The sequence below is a fragment of the Lissotriton vulgaris genome, chromosome 2_1 (genome assembly GCF_964263255.1).
Source record: "Lissotriton vulgaris chromosome 2_1, aLisVul1.2, whole genome shotgun sequence".
Taxonomy (NCBI): domain Eukaryota; kingdom Metazoa; phylum Chordata; class Amphibia; order Caudata; family Salamandridae; genus Lissotriton; species Lissotriton vulgaris.
Window position 1 is genome coordinate 1,067,286,876 of NC_141687.1, and position 13,428 is coordinate 1,067,300,303.

Below are 13,428 nucleotides of genomic sequence, written 5' to 3' on the forward strand. Positions count from 1 at the left end.
GGATTTCTTGGAGGTATTCTATTTAAGGGGTCCCCATCAGAGGGTGGAGATGATGAATGCAGGGGAGATGGTGAACGTGGCGGAGGTGGTGTGGATTGCAGTGGAGGTATAGATGGAAGAGGCAAAGGACTGGTGATTTTGCACTGCCTTCTATTTGGCCGGGACTGGAATAGCAATAGCCGTTCCGAAGGAGAGTTGTCTGAGGTCGGTGGAGCCGAACTCAAAGTTTAGCAAAAACACATCCTGTACGTGGCTGGGTGTGCATTTGCTTTTGAAAAGCATCCAGTTTCTCTTGTACCTAGTGGAGAATAAGTTCCACAGGTGTGCCAGGATCAGATTTGGGGCTGGTTTCAAAGATTTCGGAGCCAAGGAGTGTTTGTTTCAGCGGAAAGGTCAGTTAGAGCTAAAGATGGAACTGATTGGCTCAGTACCGAAGGTAGACTCAGCACAGAAATGGAAATTGTAGATGGATTAGGTTGGTCTTTCGGTACCGGGCCCAAGGGCAGGCATTAGTCAGTCTTTTGGTGCAGACTATGGCCTAAAGGCAGGGGTGGTCACAGGGTTTTTTGTCCAGTATGAAAGGAATGTCTTAGGTGTTTCGGGATAGGGCTCAGGACCAGAGGCTACAGTACTCAGATTGATGAGCTGGCAAAATGTCATGAGTTTGTGTGGGAGAACCATGCAGCAAAATTGATGAAAAGCAATACATGAGCACACTGTTACAATTGGTATAATCCTGTACCGTTGAGACCAATCACCCATCTGTAACATTGGACCTATAGTCATGTCTTATCACAATTAATAACTGTGCACTAGGTAGAACACAAATTTTAAGAAAATTACACAACGAAATGCACAGAGTATGCTTATCTTGCTAAGTCTGAGTGGCAATATACTACAATGACAATAAATGTGGCAAGGAACCTCTTAACAGAGGCTTGCATAAAAAAATAAGTAACCAGGCAGCCAACAGCAATGCACTTACCATGAATTTCTGTACACTAAGGGGGAAGGTTGCAGAGTACAGCAGAATCTGCCGGTACTTAGGTAGCGTGTAGATGATTTCTTCCATTATCTGCATGAAATCCTGAGACAGCAGCTTGTCTGCCTATGGAGACAAATTATAAATTTGGAATTCCTATTCACTAAAGCACTTTCTATCCGGAGAGTTTGTTGATGGCTATGAAATTCACAACGGGACGCAGGATACCCACCTGCTCTTTTGTAGGACAAGGCATGGATAGAATTGCTTGGGTTTAAACCTGGAGAATTTGAGCCACAATAAAAAGTTTGACCATAGATGCACTGGGATAGGAGGCATTGAAGAACCACTTAAACTTCTCAAACCTGATGGAAGTGGTAAATGGGTGTGCAGGGCTCCCACAAGGCACATTACTACTACCACCAATATGAAAAAGGAATCTGAAAGCAGACTTGTTTCTGCATGCCAACAGCTTGCTTGTTAAAACCCTGCACAAAGTGAATACCCTTGTGAGCACTGCCCTCTGTTGCCAGTGTCAAAAAATTGCCACAGCAAAACCAGTGTAAATGAAGGTTTGACCTATTACAAAGTGATCTCTACAACCAAGTTCTACCCAAACCAACACTGCTCTTAGACCAGCTAATTTTGTTCCTTCTAAAAGTAAGTTTTAGAGCTAGCAAAGAAAGTTCTGAACAGCTCAGAATATGCCACCGCTGAAAGCCTAGAGACAGCAGCAAAAACTAACATGAATCTGAACCCAGCAGTCAACCACCCTTCTCCAATAGCTTCCAAGTGCAAGTAGCATATGGAAACTGCACAAGACGCTACCACAATAGAAGTAAAGAATAGAGAGGTTACCTCATCCAATACGATCATCTGGGTGTGGTCAACCTTTGCCACTCCCTTCTTTATCAAATCCAGGATTCTCCCAGGGGTTGCAATCACGACATGCACTGAAAAAACAAAATAAAAGCAAATTACAATAAAGACAAAAACACTGCCATGCCTCTTATGCGCAATCCTCAGTGACATAGCAAAATGCAGTTTATTTCAATCATAATAGTCTGCATACAAACCAACTGCTACAGATAGCTAAAAACAAATCCATATTATGGGAGACCTTTTCATCATTAGCCAATAAAGGTTTTTTTATATAAAGACTGCCCAATATTCCACTATAAATATATATACTCAAATCAAAGGACTGAATTTAAATGAGTGTTTGGCTTTACATGGAACAAGAGTATTTTGCATTCTGAAATATTCTACTTCATAAAATATTTATCAAGATCAGATATGCAAATGAGATTTCAACCCAACACGAAAGCATGAATACAGGCTCTGTAAAATTATAGAAAGCAAACGTGTACCTTCCACAATCCAACAGATGCATACCACCACCCTTCAAGTACAGTGTTAAAATGAGATTTCCAGGCATTCATGTTTGAAATTTGAGAATGTTGGAAAAAATAGATGTTCTATGGCTTCTAGAACGCAACTCTCCAATCTCAATGACCGGTTCACTATTGGGAAAACAAGTAAATATGTAGTGTGTACTCTTGTTTAAACTTTCTTTAAAAAATATTTATCAGAGTTAACACAATTTGTGCGATACTGAAGAATATGCTGCCAACATATGTAAATTATAAACATCAAACTTCGCCAAGTATCACTGCTTCCTTGGACTCCGTACACTGCTGGAAATTTTATCCTAGAGCATAATTGGGACTCCCGGTTTTATGGTATTTTTTTGCCATGTCGGTCTGTATTTATCCGTATTTATTTTTTGCTAATTATATCTGTATTTATCCAGATTTATTTTGGGTTTTGTGCAAAAATTAAGCTTAAATTAGAATATTTCCACATTTAACTGATAAATATGCACTCATGCTTGATTGTCTGCCAGGTTTCAGTGTTGTGAACACCCGCAGAAAGATAAATCAGGGCATGGATATGGAAATATGCAAATTTCAGTACCAACCATGTGCAAATCTATTGCTGTTTAAGCCTCTTTACTAAAATTCCCTATAACCCCCTTATCAATCCACACAGCTATTGGCCTGGCAGTCATGAAAAGACCATTTAAAATTACTCAAAACGCAGGCAATAAAATAAATAGACAAGTGTAATGTTTTTGGTCGGTATTTATCTATAAAAATCAGTAAAAACGGAAAACAGGGAGCCTTAATTATAATACAATATTGCTAGAAATTCTGATTGACATTTTATATTTATTATGTTATCATTAAATGACGTATTTTTCCTGTAAAATGTTAAACACTTGTTGAATATTTTACAGGATCAATAGTTCCAACTTAGGGAGTTCATAATGATCATGAAAACGATTGGCGCTGTTCATATTAATTGGTGTGTGATGCCTTTATAGTGAGAAGCTAGAGTTCCTATTTTGAACCAAGGTATCCCATGTGCGTCCTGAAAAATGAAAGGTGAAGCAAAGAATGAAACAAAATTATAGCTCACGAATAGACTAACAAAATTCTCATGTTGCTTGGAAGGACTAAATGATAGTGTGCTGTTAGACAGTGGTCATGCTAGCCAAATTAACAGCTGGAAAAAAATGTGATTAAAACCACACCATACATTACCAAGCATTTACAATGCAACGGTCTCGCCTTTGCAAAAGTTAGAGCTATTGGCATTGTACAGGACACATTTTTTTATTTATGTGTTGGTTTTGAAAACAGATAAATAAATGGCATTGTCATGTACAATGCCAATAGCTTAATCTCTTGCAAATGCGAGACCTATTGCATGTGCAATGCAATAGGTCGCGTATTTATGAGTTTGAGCTATTGACATTGCAAATAATGCGTTTTATTTATGTTTAAAAAAATAAAACAATTAAAATGTCCAACACTGCTGTTTCACACAGTAGCAGAGAGTAGTAGTGAGTGAGCACTAAAGAGTTAGTAAAGTGTAGGCGAGTGTGTAGTAGCGCGTGAGGCGACTTGCGAGTGTGTAGTAGCGCGTGAGGCGACTTGTGAGTGTGTAGTAGCGCGTGAGGCGACTTGCGAGTGTGTAGTAGCGCGTGAGGCGACTTGCGAGTGTGTAGTAGCGCGTGAGGCGACTTGCGAGTGTGTAGTAGCGCGTGAGGCGACTTGCGAGTGTGTAGTAGCGCGTGAGGCGACTTGCGAGTGTGTAGTAGCGCGTGAGGCGACTTGCGAGTGTGTAGTAGCGCGTGAGGCGACTTGCGAGTGTGTAGTAGCGCGTGAGGCGACTTGCGAGTGTGTAGTAGCGCGTGAGGCGACTTGCGAGTGTGTAGTAGCGCGTGAGGAGACTTGCGAGTGTGTAGTAGCGCGTGAGGCGACTTGCGAGTGTGTAGTAGCGCGTGAGGCGACTTGCGAGTGTGCAGTAGCGCGTGAGGCGACTTGCGAGTGTGTAGTAGCACGTGAGGCGACTTGCGAGTGTGTAGTAGCGCGTGAGGCGACTTGCGAGTGTGTAGTAGCGCGTGAGGCGACTTGCGAGTGTGTAGTAGCGCGTGAGGCGACTTGCGAGTGTGGAGTAGCGCGTGAGGACTAGCGCGGGAGTAGCAGCGCGGGAGTAGCAGCGCGGGAGTAGTAGTGATTAGTAGAGTGTGAGTAGAGTAGTAGAAAGTGAGTAGAGAGTAAGTAGTAGAGTGAGTTGGGTGAGTAATAGTGAGTAGTAGATAGTGAGTAGTAGAGTGAGTAGTAGAGTGCGTAGTGGAGGAGTAGAGTGTAGTAGAGTGAGTACTAGAGTAATAGAGTGATTAATAGAGAATTAGTAATAGTGAGTAGGAAAGTACTAGAGTGAGTATAGAGTAGTAGAGAGTTGTAGAGTAAGGTGAAGAGTGAGTAGTAAAGAGTGAGTTCTCAGCCATCGGTCACCTTTAGCTAGCCCCTCCCTCTCCCGTACTCAACCGACTCCCTCCCAGACCCTGATAGGAAACAGACAGCCAGCAAGTGAGGTGAGAGAAAGTGTACGGGTGCGAATTTTGAATGCGTGGCAGAATGAATGTGCAATAGAGAGACCGAATGAATAAGCACACTCGTCTGTGCATAGGTGTCCATGTGAGACTGAGTGGGAAAGAGTGGGGTGTGTGTGAGGGAGAATTAGAAAGGCAATGCCTGCGAGATTGACCTCCTTAATGCGGTAACAGTGATGTCGCTCAGCAGCCTCCTGACCTCCACCTCCACCAACATCTGCGTGTCCATTTCACTACCCTCCCCCCCCACCCAAACACGTGTTCTCAGCCATCGGTCACCTTTAGCTGGCCCCTCCCTCTTCCGTCCTCAACCGACTCTCTCCCAGACCCTGACAGGAAACAGACAGCCAGCAAGTGAGGTGAGAGAAAGTGTACGGGTGCGAATGACAGTGCATGCAAGAATGAAAGAGTAAACAAGCATTGGAAATGCAATAGGTCTCGCATTAGAAAAGTTGGAGCTATTGGTCTTGTAAATGACAAATATTTTATTTATTTGTTGGTTTTCCAAATAGCTAAATTGATAGCTTTGTCATTTACAACGCCAATAGTTATAACTTTCGCGAATGTGACACCTATAGCATTTTGAATGCAACATGTTTTGTATTTACGTGACAGATGGCAGCTCTGGTCGTTAGGCCACATCTCTAGAGAGCAGGAGAGTGCAGCAGGTGTGAGAGGGTGAGTGGGTGTGTGAGGGTGTGTGAGGGTGTGTGAGGGTGTGTGTGTGTGAGGGTGAGTGAGGGTGTGTGAGGGTGGGTGAGGGTGAGTGAGGGTGTGTGAGGTGGTGAGGGTGAGGGTTAGGGGGTGTGAGGGGGTGGTGGATGTAGGACAGTGGAAAAATGTCCGCTATATAAACTAGTGCAGCTTAACGTTGATTCGGAAGAGGGCACGAGTTGATCACGACCCCCCCCCATGGTAATAAATAATATCCCTCTCTGCGGACCTGCACACATGCTTTACGCCGTGCCGATAATGGATTCATGCCGATAGTTGCGAAAAGTGTTAAAGGAGAGTTAGAGCACAGGAAGTGGTAAAACACTGGTAATAAATGCATGAATCGGAGTTTACTAGTAAGCTCGCTCCTATTATCATCTTTCCGTGTGCTTCATACATTGCACCAGTGAGGCATAAACACATTGATGTCATGCCGGTGTGCAAACATGTCCCCAATTAAAACATGTACTATTAGTATACTAATAAACGGACGTTCACAAATGTATGACCACGCACCACCTCGCAGAGCTCTTGTGTCATGCTCTCAGAGGAGTCCAGCAGAACATTCACACGGTGCAAACCCACTTTCGGCTCTGGAGCTGGTAAAAACCTCTGTTCACAACTACCAGAGCCACACAATTTCCATTTCACAAATCATCTGTAAAGCTCACTGCTACTCAACTGTGTAAAGAGAAGTTATGTGGAAATACACACACAACCTTAAAAAATATATACTGCCCCCCTCCTGCCCTTTTCTGCTACTGGTCTCACTGAGGGGAGCGGGCAGACATGTAAATATGAAAGAGGGGCGAGAGAGTTTAATGCGCTCTGAAGACCCTGTCCTAGACGGATGATTGGGGAGGGGGGGTTGTTACCAGAGTGCCCGGCTCAGTAAAAATAGGCAGTCGAGCCCTATACTGTGTGTTGTCGGACACCCGGAAAGGAAAGAACGCTGTGAAACTTACACCAGGACCCGTCACTGCTGCCAGGCTCACCCACCCACCCCCAGGCAAACAGCGCGCGGATTTCTGTACCATGATTTACGTGGATAACTAAATCACCGAGTCCCCATCAGTTTAGTATGATGTTCCTGAGATGCCGCATATGATTTTCGTCAAAACTGTAAGCGCAATTAAATCCGTCAGGAGCTCTGCCGCAATAAAAAAAAACATCGTACAAAATGTGCTACGTTAAAGTCACTCGCATAGTACATGCGACTGAAAAAAACAAAACAGGAGGATTTCCTATGGTCAAATAAAGTTTCAGCAGCCTAACTAACGTGCTCTTCAGAACCTCCTGAAAGCCGTTAAACTAAAGCCAATACTGAAAGTGAATGGAAAGGTATTCAAAAGTTTGCCACTTTTAAAACTAGTCGACGAGAACCCAACAACCAGGGGGTATAAACATGGACAACACTTTACACCGACTTGAATTCTCTAAACGAGGTTTTTTAAATCCTATGTCAGTAAAAAGTACATACCTTTGATTACTCAAAACAGCACAGTCGGTCTGAGTGGGAGGGGGAAGAGGAGGTGCCGTGCAGAGAGAGGAAGAGGAGGTGCAAGAAGAGCCAACGATAGGCAGAGGTGGGCGCCGAAGTCGAGAACATGGACTAAGTAGGCAAGAGATATGTAGGAAGAGGAAAGTAGTAGCAGAAGGGGAATAGTCAGGCGACGGAGGGATCTAGGGAGAGTAGCAGTGGATTTAAGGTGGGAACAGGGTGTTAGAGGGCATCGGCTTGGACGGCTCTGATAAATAAAAAAATGCATTGCAGGGCGCTGGAGGGAAGAGAGAGAAGGGGAGGGGGGAGGAGAAATGCGACACGGCGGGCAGGGGAGGGGGCGGAGCGGGAACAGACGGAGAGAAGGCAGATAAGGGGAGGGGGAGGAGAAATGCGACACGGCGGGCAGGGGAGGGGGCGGAGCGGGGGCCTGGAGTGCGGCTGAGGGAACTGATGTGCACGCGCTTTTAAGCTCAATGCGCATGCGCATTGAGCTTAAAAGTCACAGGCAATGCAAGGAATCGCCACGATTCCTTGCAAGTTGGATAAAGAGTGGATAAGCCCCCATAGTCTCGCTTGCTCGATGCGCATGCGCATCGACAGGCGAGACCTAAAAAGTTGCTATATTTTTCTCCCTGGTGTAAAACTACAGCTTTGATCTGACCTCGCCTTCCCTGCTTCGATTAAAACATGGAGAAAACAGTATTTTTTACTGGTTTTGCTACAGTGCAAAAGTTTAAGTAGGGGCCTAGTTACACACTCAATATTTTAGCAACGGGAGGGGGGGGGGGGGGCGTGTCATATTCGCCCACAAGTCAAGGGTTTCTTGAAGAATCGGGATTAAAGACTAAAGAAAGTGCATTTAAACAAGTGCATCTGTAGAGTCTTAATCTAATTTAGTCAATAAATCCTCACTGCCAAAACCAGTAGCCACATTCTTTGTGAATTAGCAAACTCGGTAAACTGAGTGACACTGGCCGGAACCTTTGACTGGCACTTCTGGCCACAGGCCCTGTGAGGCAAGTGAGAAACCGTGCTCGTGTTAAAACACTCACTGCCCTGCGCCATTTAACGCTTTTGATACACATCGGAGACCATCTTCATTTCATCTGGGCTAGTAACTTTTTCTCCCGGACTTCATTCAAGTAATTCATTGGCATTCCTCAGACACGACAACCACACACACACACACAGCGCGCCACCCCCACACAGCGAGCGCGCCACCCCCACACAGCGAGCGCGCCCCACACACACACACAGCGCACCCCACACACACACACAGCGCGCCCCCCACACACACACACACAGCGCGCCCCACACACACACACACACAGCGCGCCCCACACACACACACACACAGCGCGCCCCACACACACACACAGCGCGCCCCACACACACACACAGCGCGCCCCACACACACACACACAGCGCGCCCCACACACACACACAGCGCGCCCCACACACACACACACAGCGCGCCCCACACACACACACACAGCGCGCCCCACACACACACACAGCGCGCCCCACACACACACAGCGCGCCCCACACACACACACACACACACAGCCACACACACACACACAGCCACACACACCAAGCGCGCCAGCCACACACACCAAGCGCGCCACCCCCACACCAAGCGCGCCACCCCCACACCAAGCGCGCCACCCCCACACCAAGCGCGCCACCCCCACACCAAGCGCGCCACCCCCACACCAAGCGCGCCACCCCCACACCAAGCGCGCCACCCCCACACACACACAGCGCGCCCCACACACACACACAGCGCGCCCCACACACACACACAGCGCGCCCCACACACACACACAGCGCGCCCCACACACACACACAGCGCGCCCCACACACACACACAGCGCGCCCCACACACACACACAGCGCGCCCCACACACACACACAGCGCGCCCCACACACACACACAGCGCGCCCCACACACACACACAGCGCGCCCCACACACACACACAGCGCGCCCCACACACACACAGCGCACCCCACACACACACACACAGCGCGCCCCACACACACACACAGCGCGCCCCACACACACACAGCGCGCCCCACACACACAGCGCGCCACACACACACAGCGCGCCACACACACACACACACAGCGCGCCCCACACACACACACACACACAGCGCGCCCCACACACACACACACACACAGCGCGCCCCACACACACACACACACAGCGCGCCCCACACACACACATACACACAGCGCGCGCCACACACACACACAGCCACACACACACAGCCACACACACACACAGAGCCACACACACACACAGAGCCACACACACACACAGAGCCACACACCAAGCGCGCCACCCCCACACCAAGCGCGCCACCCCCACACCAAGCGCGCCACCCCCACACAGCGAGTGCGCCACCCCCACACAGCGAGCGCGCCCCACACACACACACACAGCGCGCCCCACACACACACACACAGCGCGCCCCACACACACACACAGCGCGCCCCACACACACACACAGCGCGCCCCACACACACACACACAGCGCGCCCCACACACACACAGCGCGCCCCACACACACACACAGCGCGCCCCACACACACACACAGCGCGCCCCACACACACACACAGCGCGCCCCACACACACACACAGCGCGCCCCACACACACACACAGCGCGCCCCACACACACACACAGCGCGCCCCACACACACACAGCGCGCCCCACACACACAGCGCGCCCCACACACACAGCGCGCCCCCCACACACACACAGCGCGCCCCCCACACACACACAGCGCGCCCCCCACACACACACAGCGCGCCCCCCACACACACACACAGCGCGCCCCCCACACACACACACAGCGCGCCCCCCACACACAGCGCGCGCCCCACACACACACACACAGCCACACACACAGCGCGCCCCACACACACACACAGCGCGCCCCCCACACACACACAGCGCGCCCCCCACACACACACAGCGCGCCCCCCACACACAGCGCGCGCCCCACACACACACACACAGCCACACACACAGCGCGCCCCACACACACACACAGCGCGCCCCACACACACACACACAGCCACACACACACACACAGCCACACAGCCACACACACACACAGCGCCACACACACACACAGAGCCACACACACACACACACAGAGCCACACACACACACACACACAGAGCCACACACACACACACACACACAGAGCCACACACACACACACACACAGAGCCACACACACACACACACAGAGCCACACACACACACACACAGAGCCACACACACACACAGAGCCACACACACACAGAGCCACACACACACAGAGCCACACACACACAGAGCCACACACACAGAGCCACACACACAGAGCCACACACACACAGAGCCACACACACACAGAGCCACACACACACAGAGCCACACAGAGCCACACACACACAGAGCCACACACACACAGAGCCACACACACACAGAGCCACACACACACAGAGCCACACACACAGAGCCACACACACACACAGAGCCACACACACACAGAGCCACACACACACACAGAGCCACACACACACACACAGAGCCACACACACACACACACACAGAGCCACACACACACACACACACACACACACAGAGCCACACACACACAGAGCCACACACACACAGAGCCACACACGCTAGCTCTAAAGTAATTGAAGTCAAGTGCTGATCTTCTATACCTAGTTTTAATACTCTTAACAGACCCTGGGCAGAGTCTCCGCACTAGGCCAGCTGGAACGATACCGCACTGTCTGGAACACATACATTACCCCTTCCTGGACCTCTATTATCAACAGCTCCCTTGCCACTGGCTGCGTCCCCACTTCATTGCAACTAGGCCAAATCACCCCCATTATCAAAAATCCTCTGGCAGACCCAAACGACCTCAATACCCTTCGTCCCATCTCCAACCTTTCCCTTCTTTCTAAAGCCCTAGAAAAATGTGTCCTCCAACTAGATAAACACATTGAACACTAACTTACTAGACCCCTTCCAATCTGGCTTTAGGAAAGGATGCAGCACTGAAACCACCATGCTAAACATTGTTGACGACATCCACCACTCACTCGACAATGGTGAATCTAGCCTTCTGATCCTCCTTGATCTCTCTGCAGCTTTTGATACTGTTAACCACTCTGCTCTACTCAATGTTCTTAGAGATCGATTTGGCCTGAATGGTACGACCGACACACAAATGGTTTGTCTCATACCTACAACACCGTTCTCAACAAATCAAAATCCAAAATTGCCTATTTAACCCTACCTCCATCTCCTTAGGAGTTCCGCAAGGATCCATCCTCTCTCCCTATCTTTAAACTTTTCATGGAACCCCTCACACTCATTCTTAAACAAGCCGGGATCAACTACCATCTCTACGCCGACGACACCCAACTCTATTATAAGATTAAAACTCATGCTGACATCCTTCACCTCAACACTCATCAAGATTCAAGCCTGGTTCCACATTAACCACCTCAAACTCAACCCTAAAACACCGAAATTATTCTTTTTTCCCATAAAAATAACCAGCTCCCCATTCAGAATTATCTCTGACCTTAATGCCCTCAACTGCTCCTGATCTTTGTCCTCCTCAGTCAAATCACTAGGGATCTCCCTTGACAACCTCCTAATCCTCAAGGAACACATCAACAATCTTGCCAAAGGAGCCCTCTTCACTCTCCACCACCTCAAGAAAATCAAGCCCTTCATCCCTATCGATGATTTCAAACTAGCAGTCCAATCCCTTGTTCTTTCTCGCATCGACTATGGCAATGCCATTCTCACCGGAATTCCACCTAGCACCTCTTAAATCTGTGCTTTACCTTGCAGCTAGGCTTACCTCAGACTGCAAGCGATTTAACCACATCTCCCCTGCACTTAAACCCTTAAATGGCTCCCCATTGAAGGTAGGTCCACTTACAAGACAGCCGGCATTACTCACAAAATTCTCCATCAGAACACACGACCTACCTCGCTAACAAACTCACTAAAGCTGGTTGCTCCCGTTCCCTGAGAAGTACTAACACCCTCCTTATCCCCCCTTCTAAAAAAGAAAACCACCCAGTCATGATCCTTTTCCGGCAACGCGCCTTGCATTTGGAATGCCCTTCCTACTCTAGCTTCAAAAAAGAACTCAAACTACATCTCCTCAATAAATACTGGGGACCCTAATCCCTATCTGTTCTCTCCCACTGGCCACATCTGTCCCTTACTCGCCCTTCCTCTTCGTCAAGTCCCCCCTCCCTGCTTACCACCTTCACTGCTCCTTACACCCCCCTTCCCCTGTCCACCCTCAGCCCTCATCCCTTCCAACCCCTCCTCCCCCACTCCTGCTCTCTTCCGTACCAACCTAACGGACCACTAACCTCCCTATCCTGACTGTGCAATTTTCCGGCTCTTTTCAATTTGTGTCTTATGATATTTTTGATTATCGTATCTTCCACATTTTGGTGTGCTTATTTCCCATATTTATTATTGTGAAATCTGTCAGGCGGTGACTTTTTATGTTGTTTATATACATTGATGCCATGTATGTCCCCGGTATTATTGACCTTCCTGTCTCAAAAATGTAAAGCGCTCTGATACCCCTGGGTCCAGCCAGAGCTATATAAAACTTCTAAAATAAATAAATAAATAAATAAATAAATAAATAAATAAATAAATAAATAAATAAATACACGAAGAGCAGGTGTAAAGAAAGGAGTAACCTTATCACATCCACTACCTGGGCACGGTCAATTATCGTCGACCCGGGTGAATAAGGTAGCTGCCCAGCATTAAAGGTATGCGAGCCGCTGCCGAAACACTAGCAAAAACAGCAGCTCTTGCTGGTGTACCACATCATTAGGCTGAAAATTGTGGGGTCTCAGAGGAACGTGGTCAATGCCGGTACAGGCGTGTCGAAAACAGGCACTGAAAAGTTGCTTGAACTAGGGTGCCACCCGACTGGTCTCGGCTGTTCCCTAATGGCATCCCGAAAATGCTAAAACCCGAGACATACCTGTGCAAGTCAGGAAGGATGAGGTCTAACATCACGGTCACTACTTAGACACTTCTGCAGTTGGAGAATACGTTGTCAGTGACAGCATTTATTTGAGGTGCTGGTTGAAACCAGGAGGTGTGAGACTACATTTTAATTGAAAAACTGTATACAATGGTATGATATGAGTTATACACTACTTAATGCTTGTTGTGATGATCACCATGTTGTC

General features: G+C 48.3%; 1 protein-coding gene across 2 annotated transcripts in view; it reads right to left on the reverse strand.

The window, feature by feature from the left end:
* DDX6 (DEAD-box helicase 6) overlaps positions 1 to 13,428 on the reverse strand; it is a 214,129-nt gene that overhangs the window by 120,592 nt on the left and 80,109 nt on the right. For both annotated transcript variants that reach the window (XM_086956738.1, XM_086956739.1), the window contains exons 7-8: positions 1,841 to 1,935; positions 986 to 1,108 (exon numbers count right to left, since the gene is read on the reverse strand). In XM_086956738.1, coding sequence (XP_086812864.1) covers positions 986 to 1,108; positions 1,841 to 1,935 — 218 coding nt within the window. The remainder of the gene's footprint in view (positions 1 to 985; positions 1,109 to 1,840; positions 1,936 to 13,428) is intronic.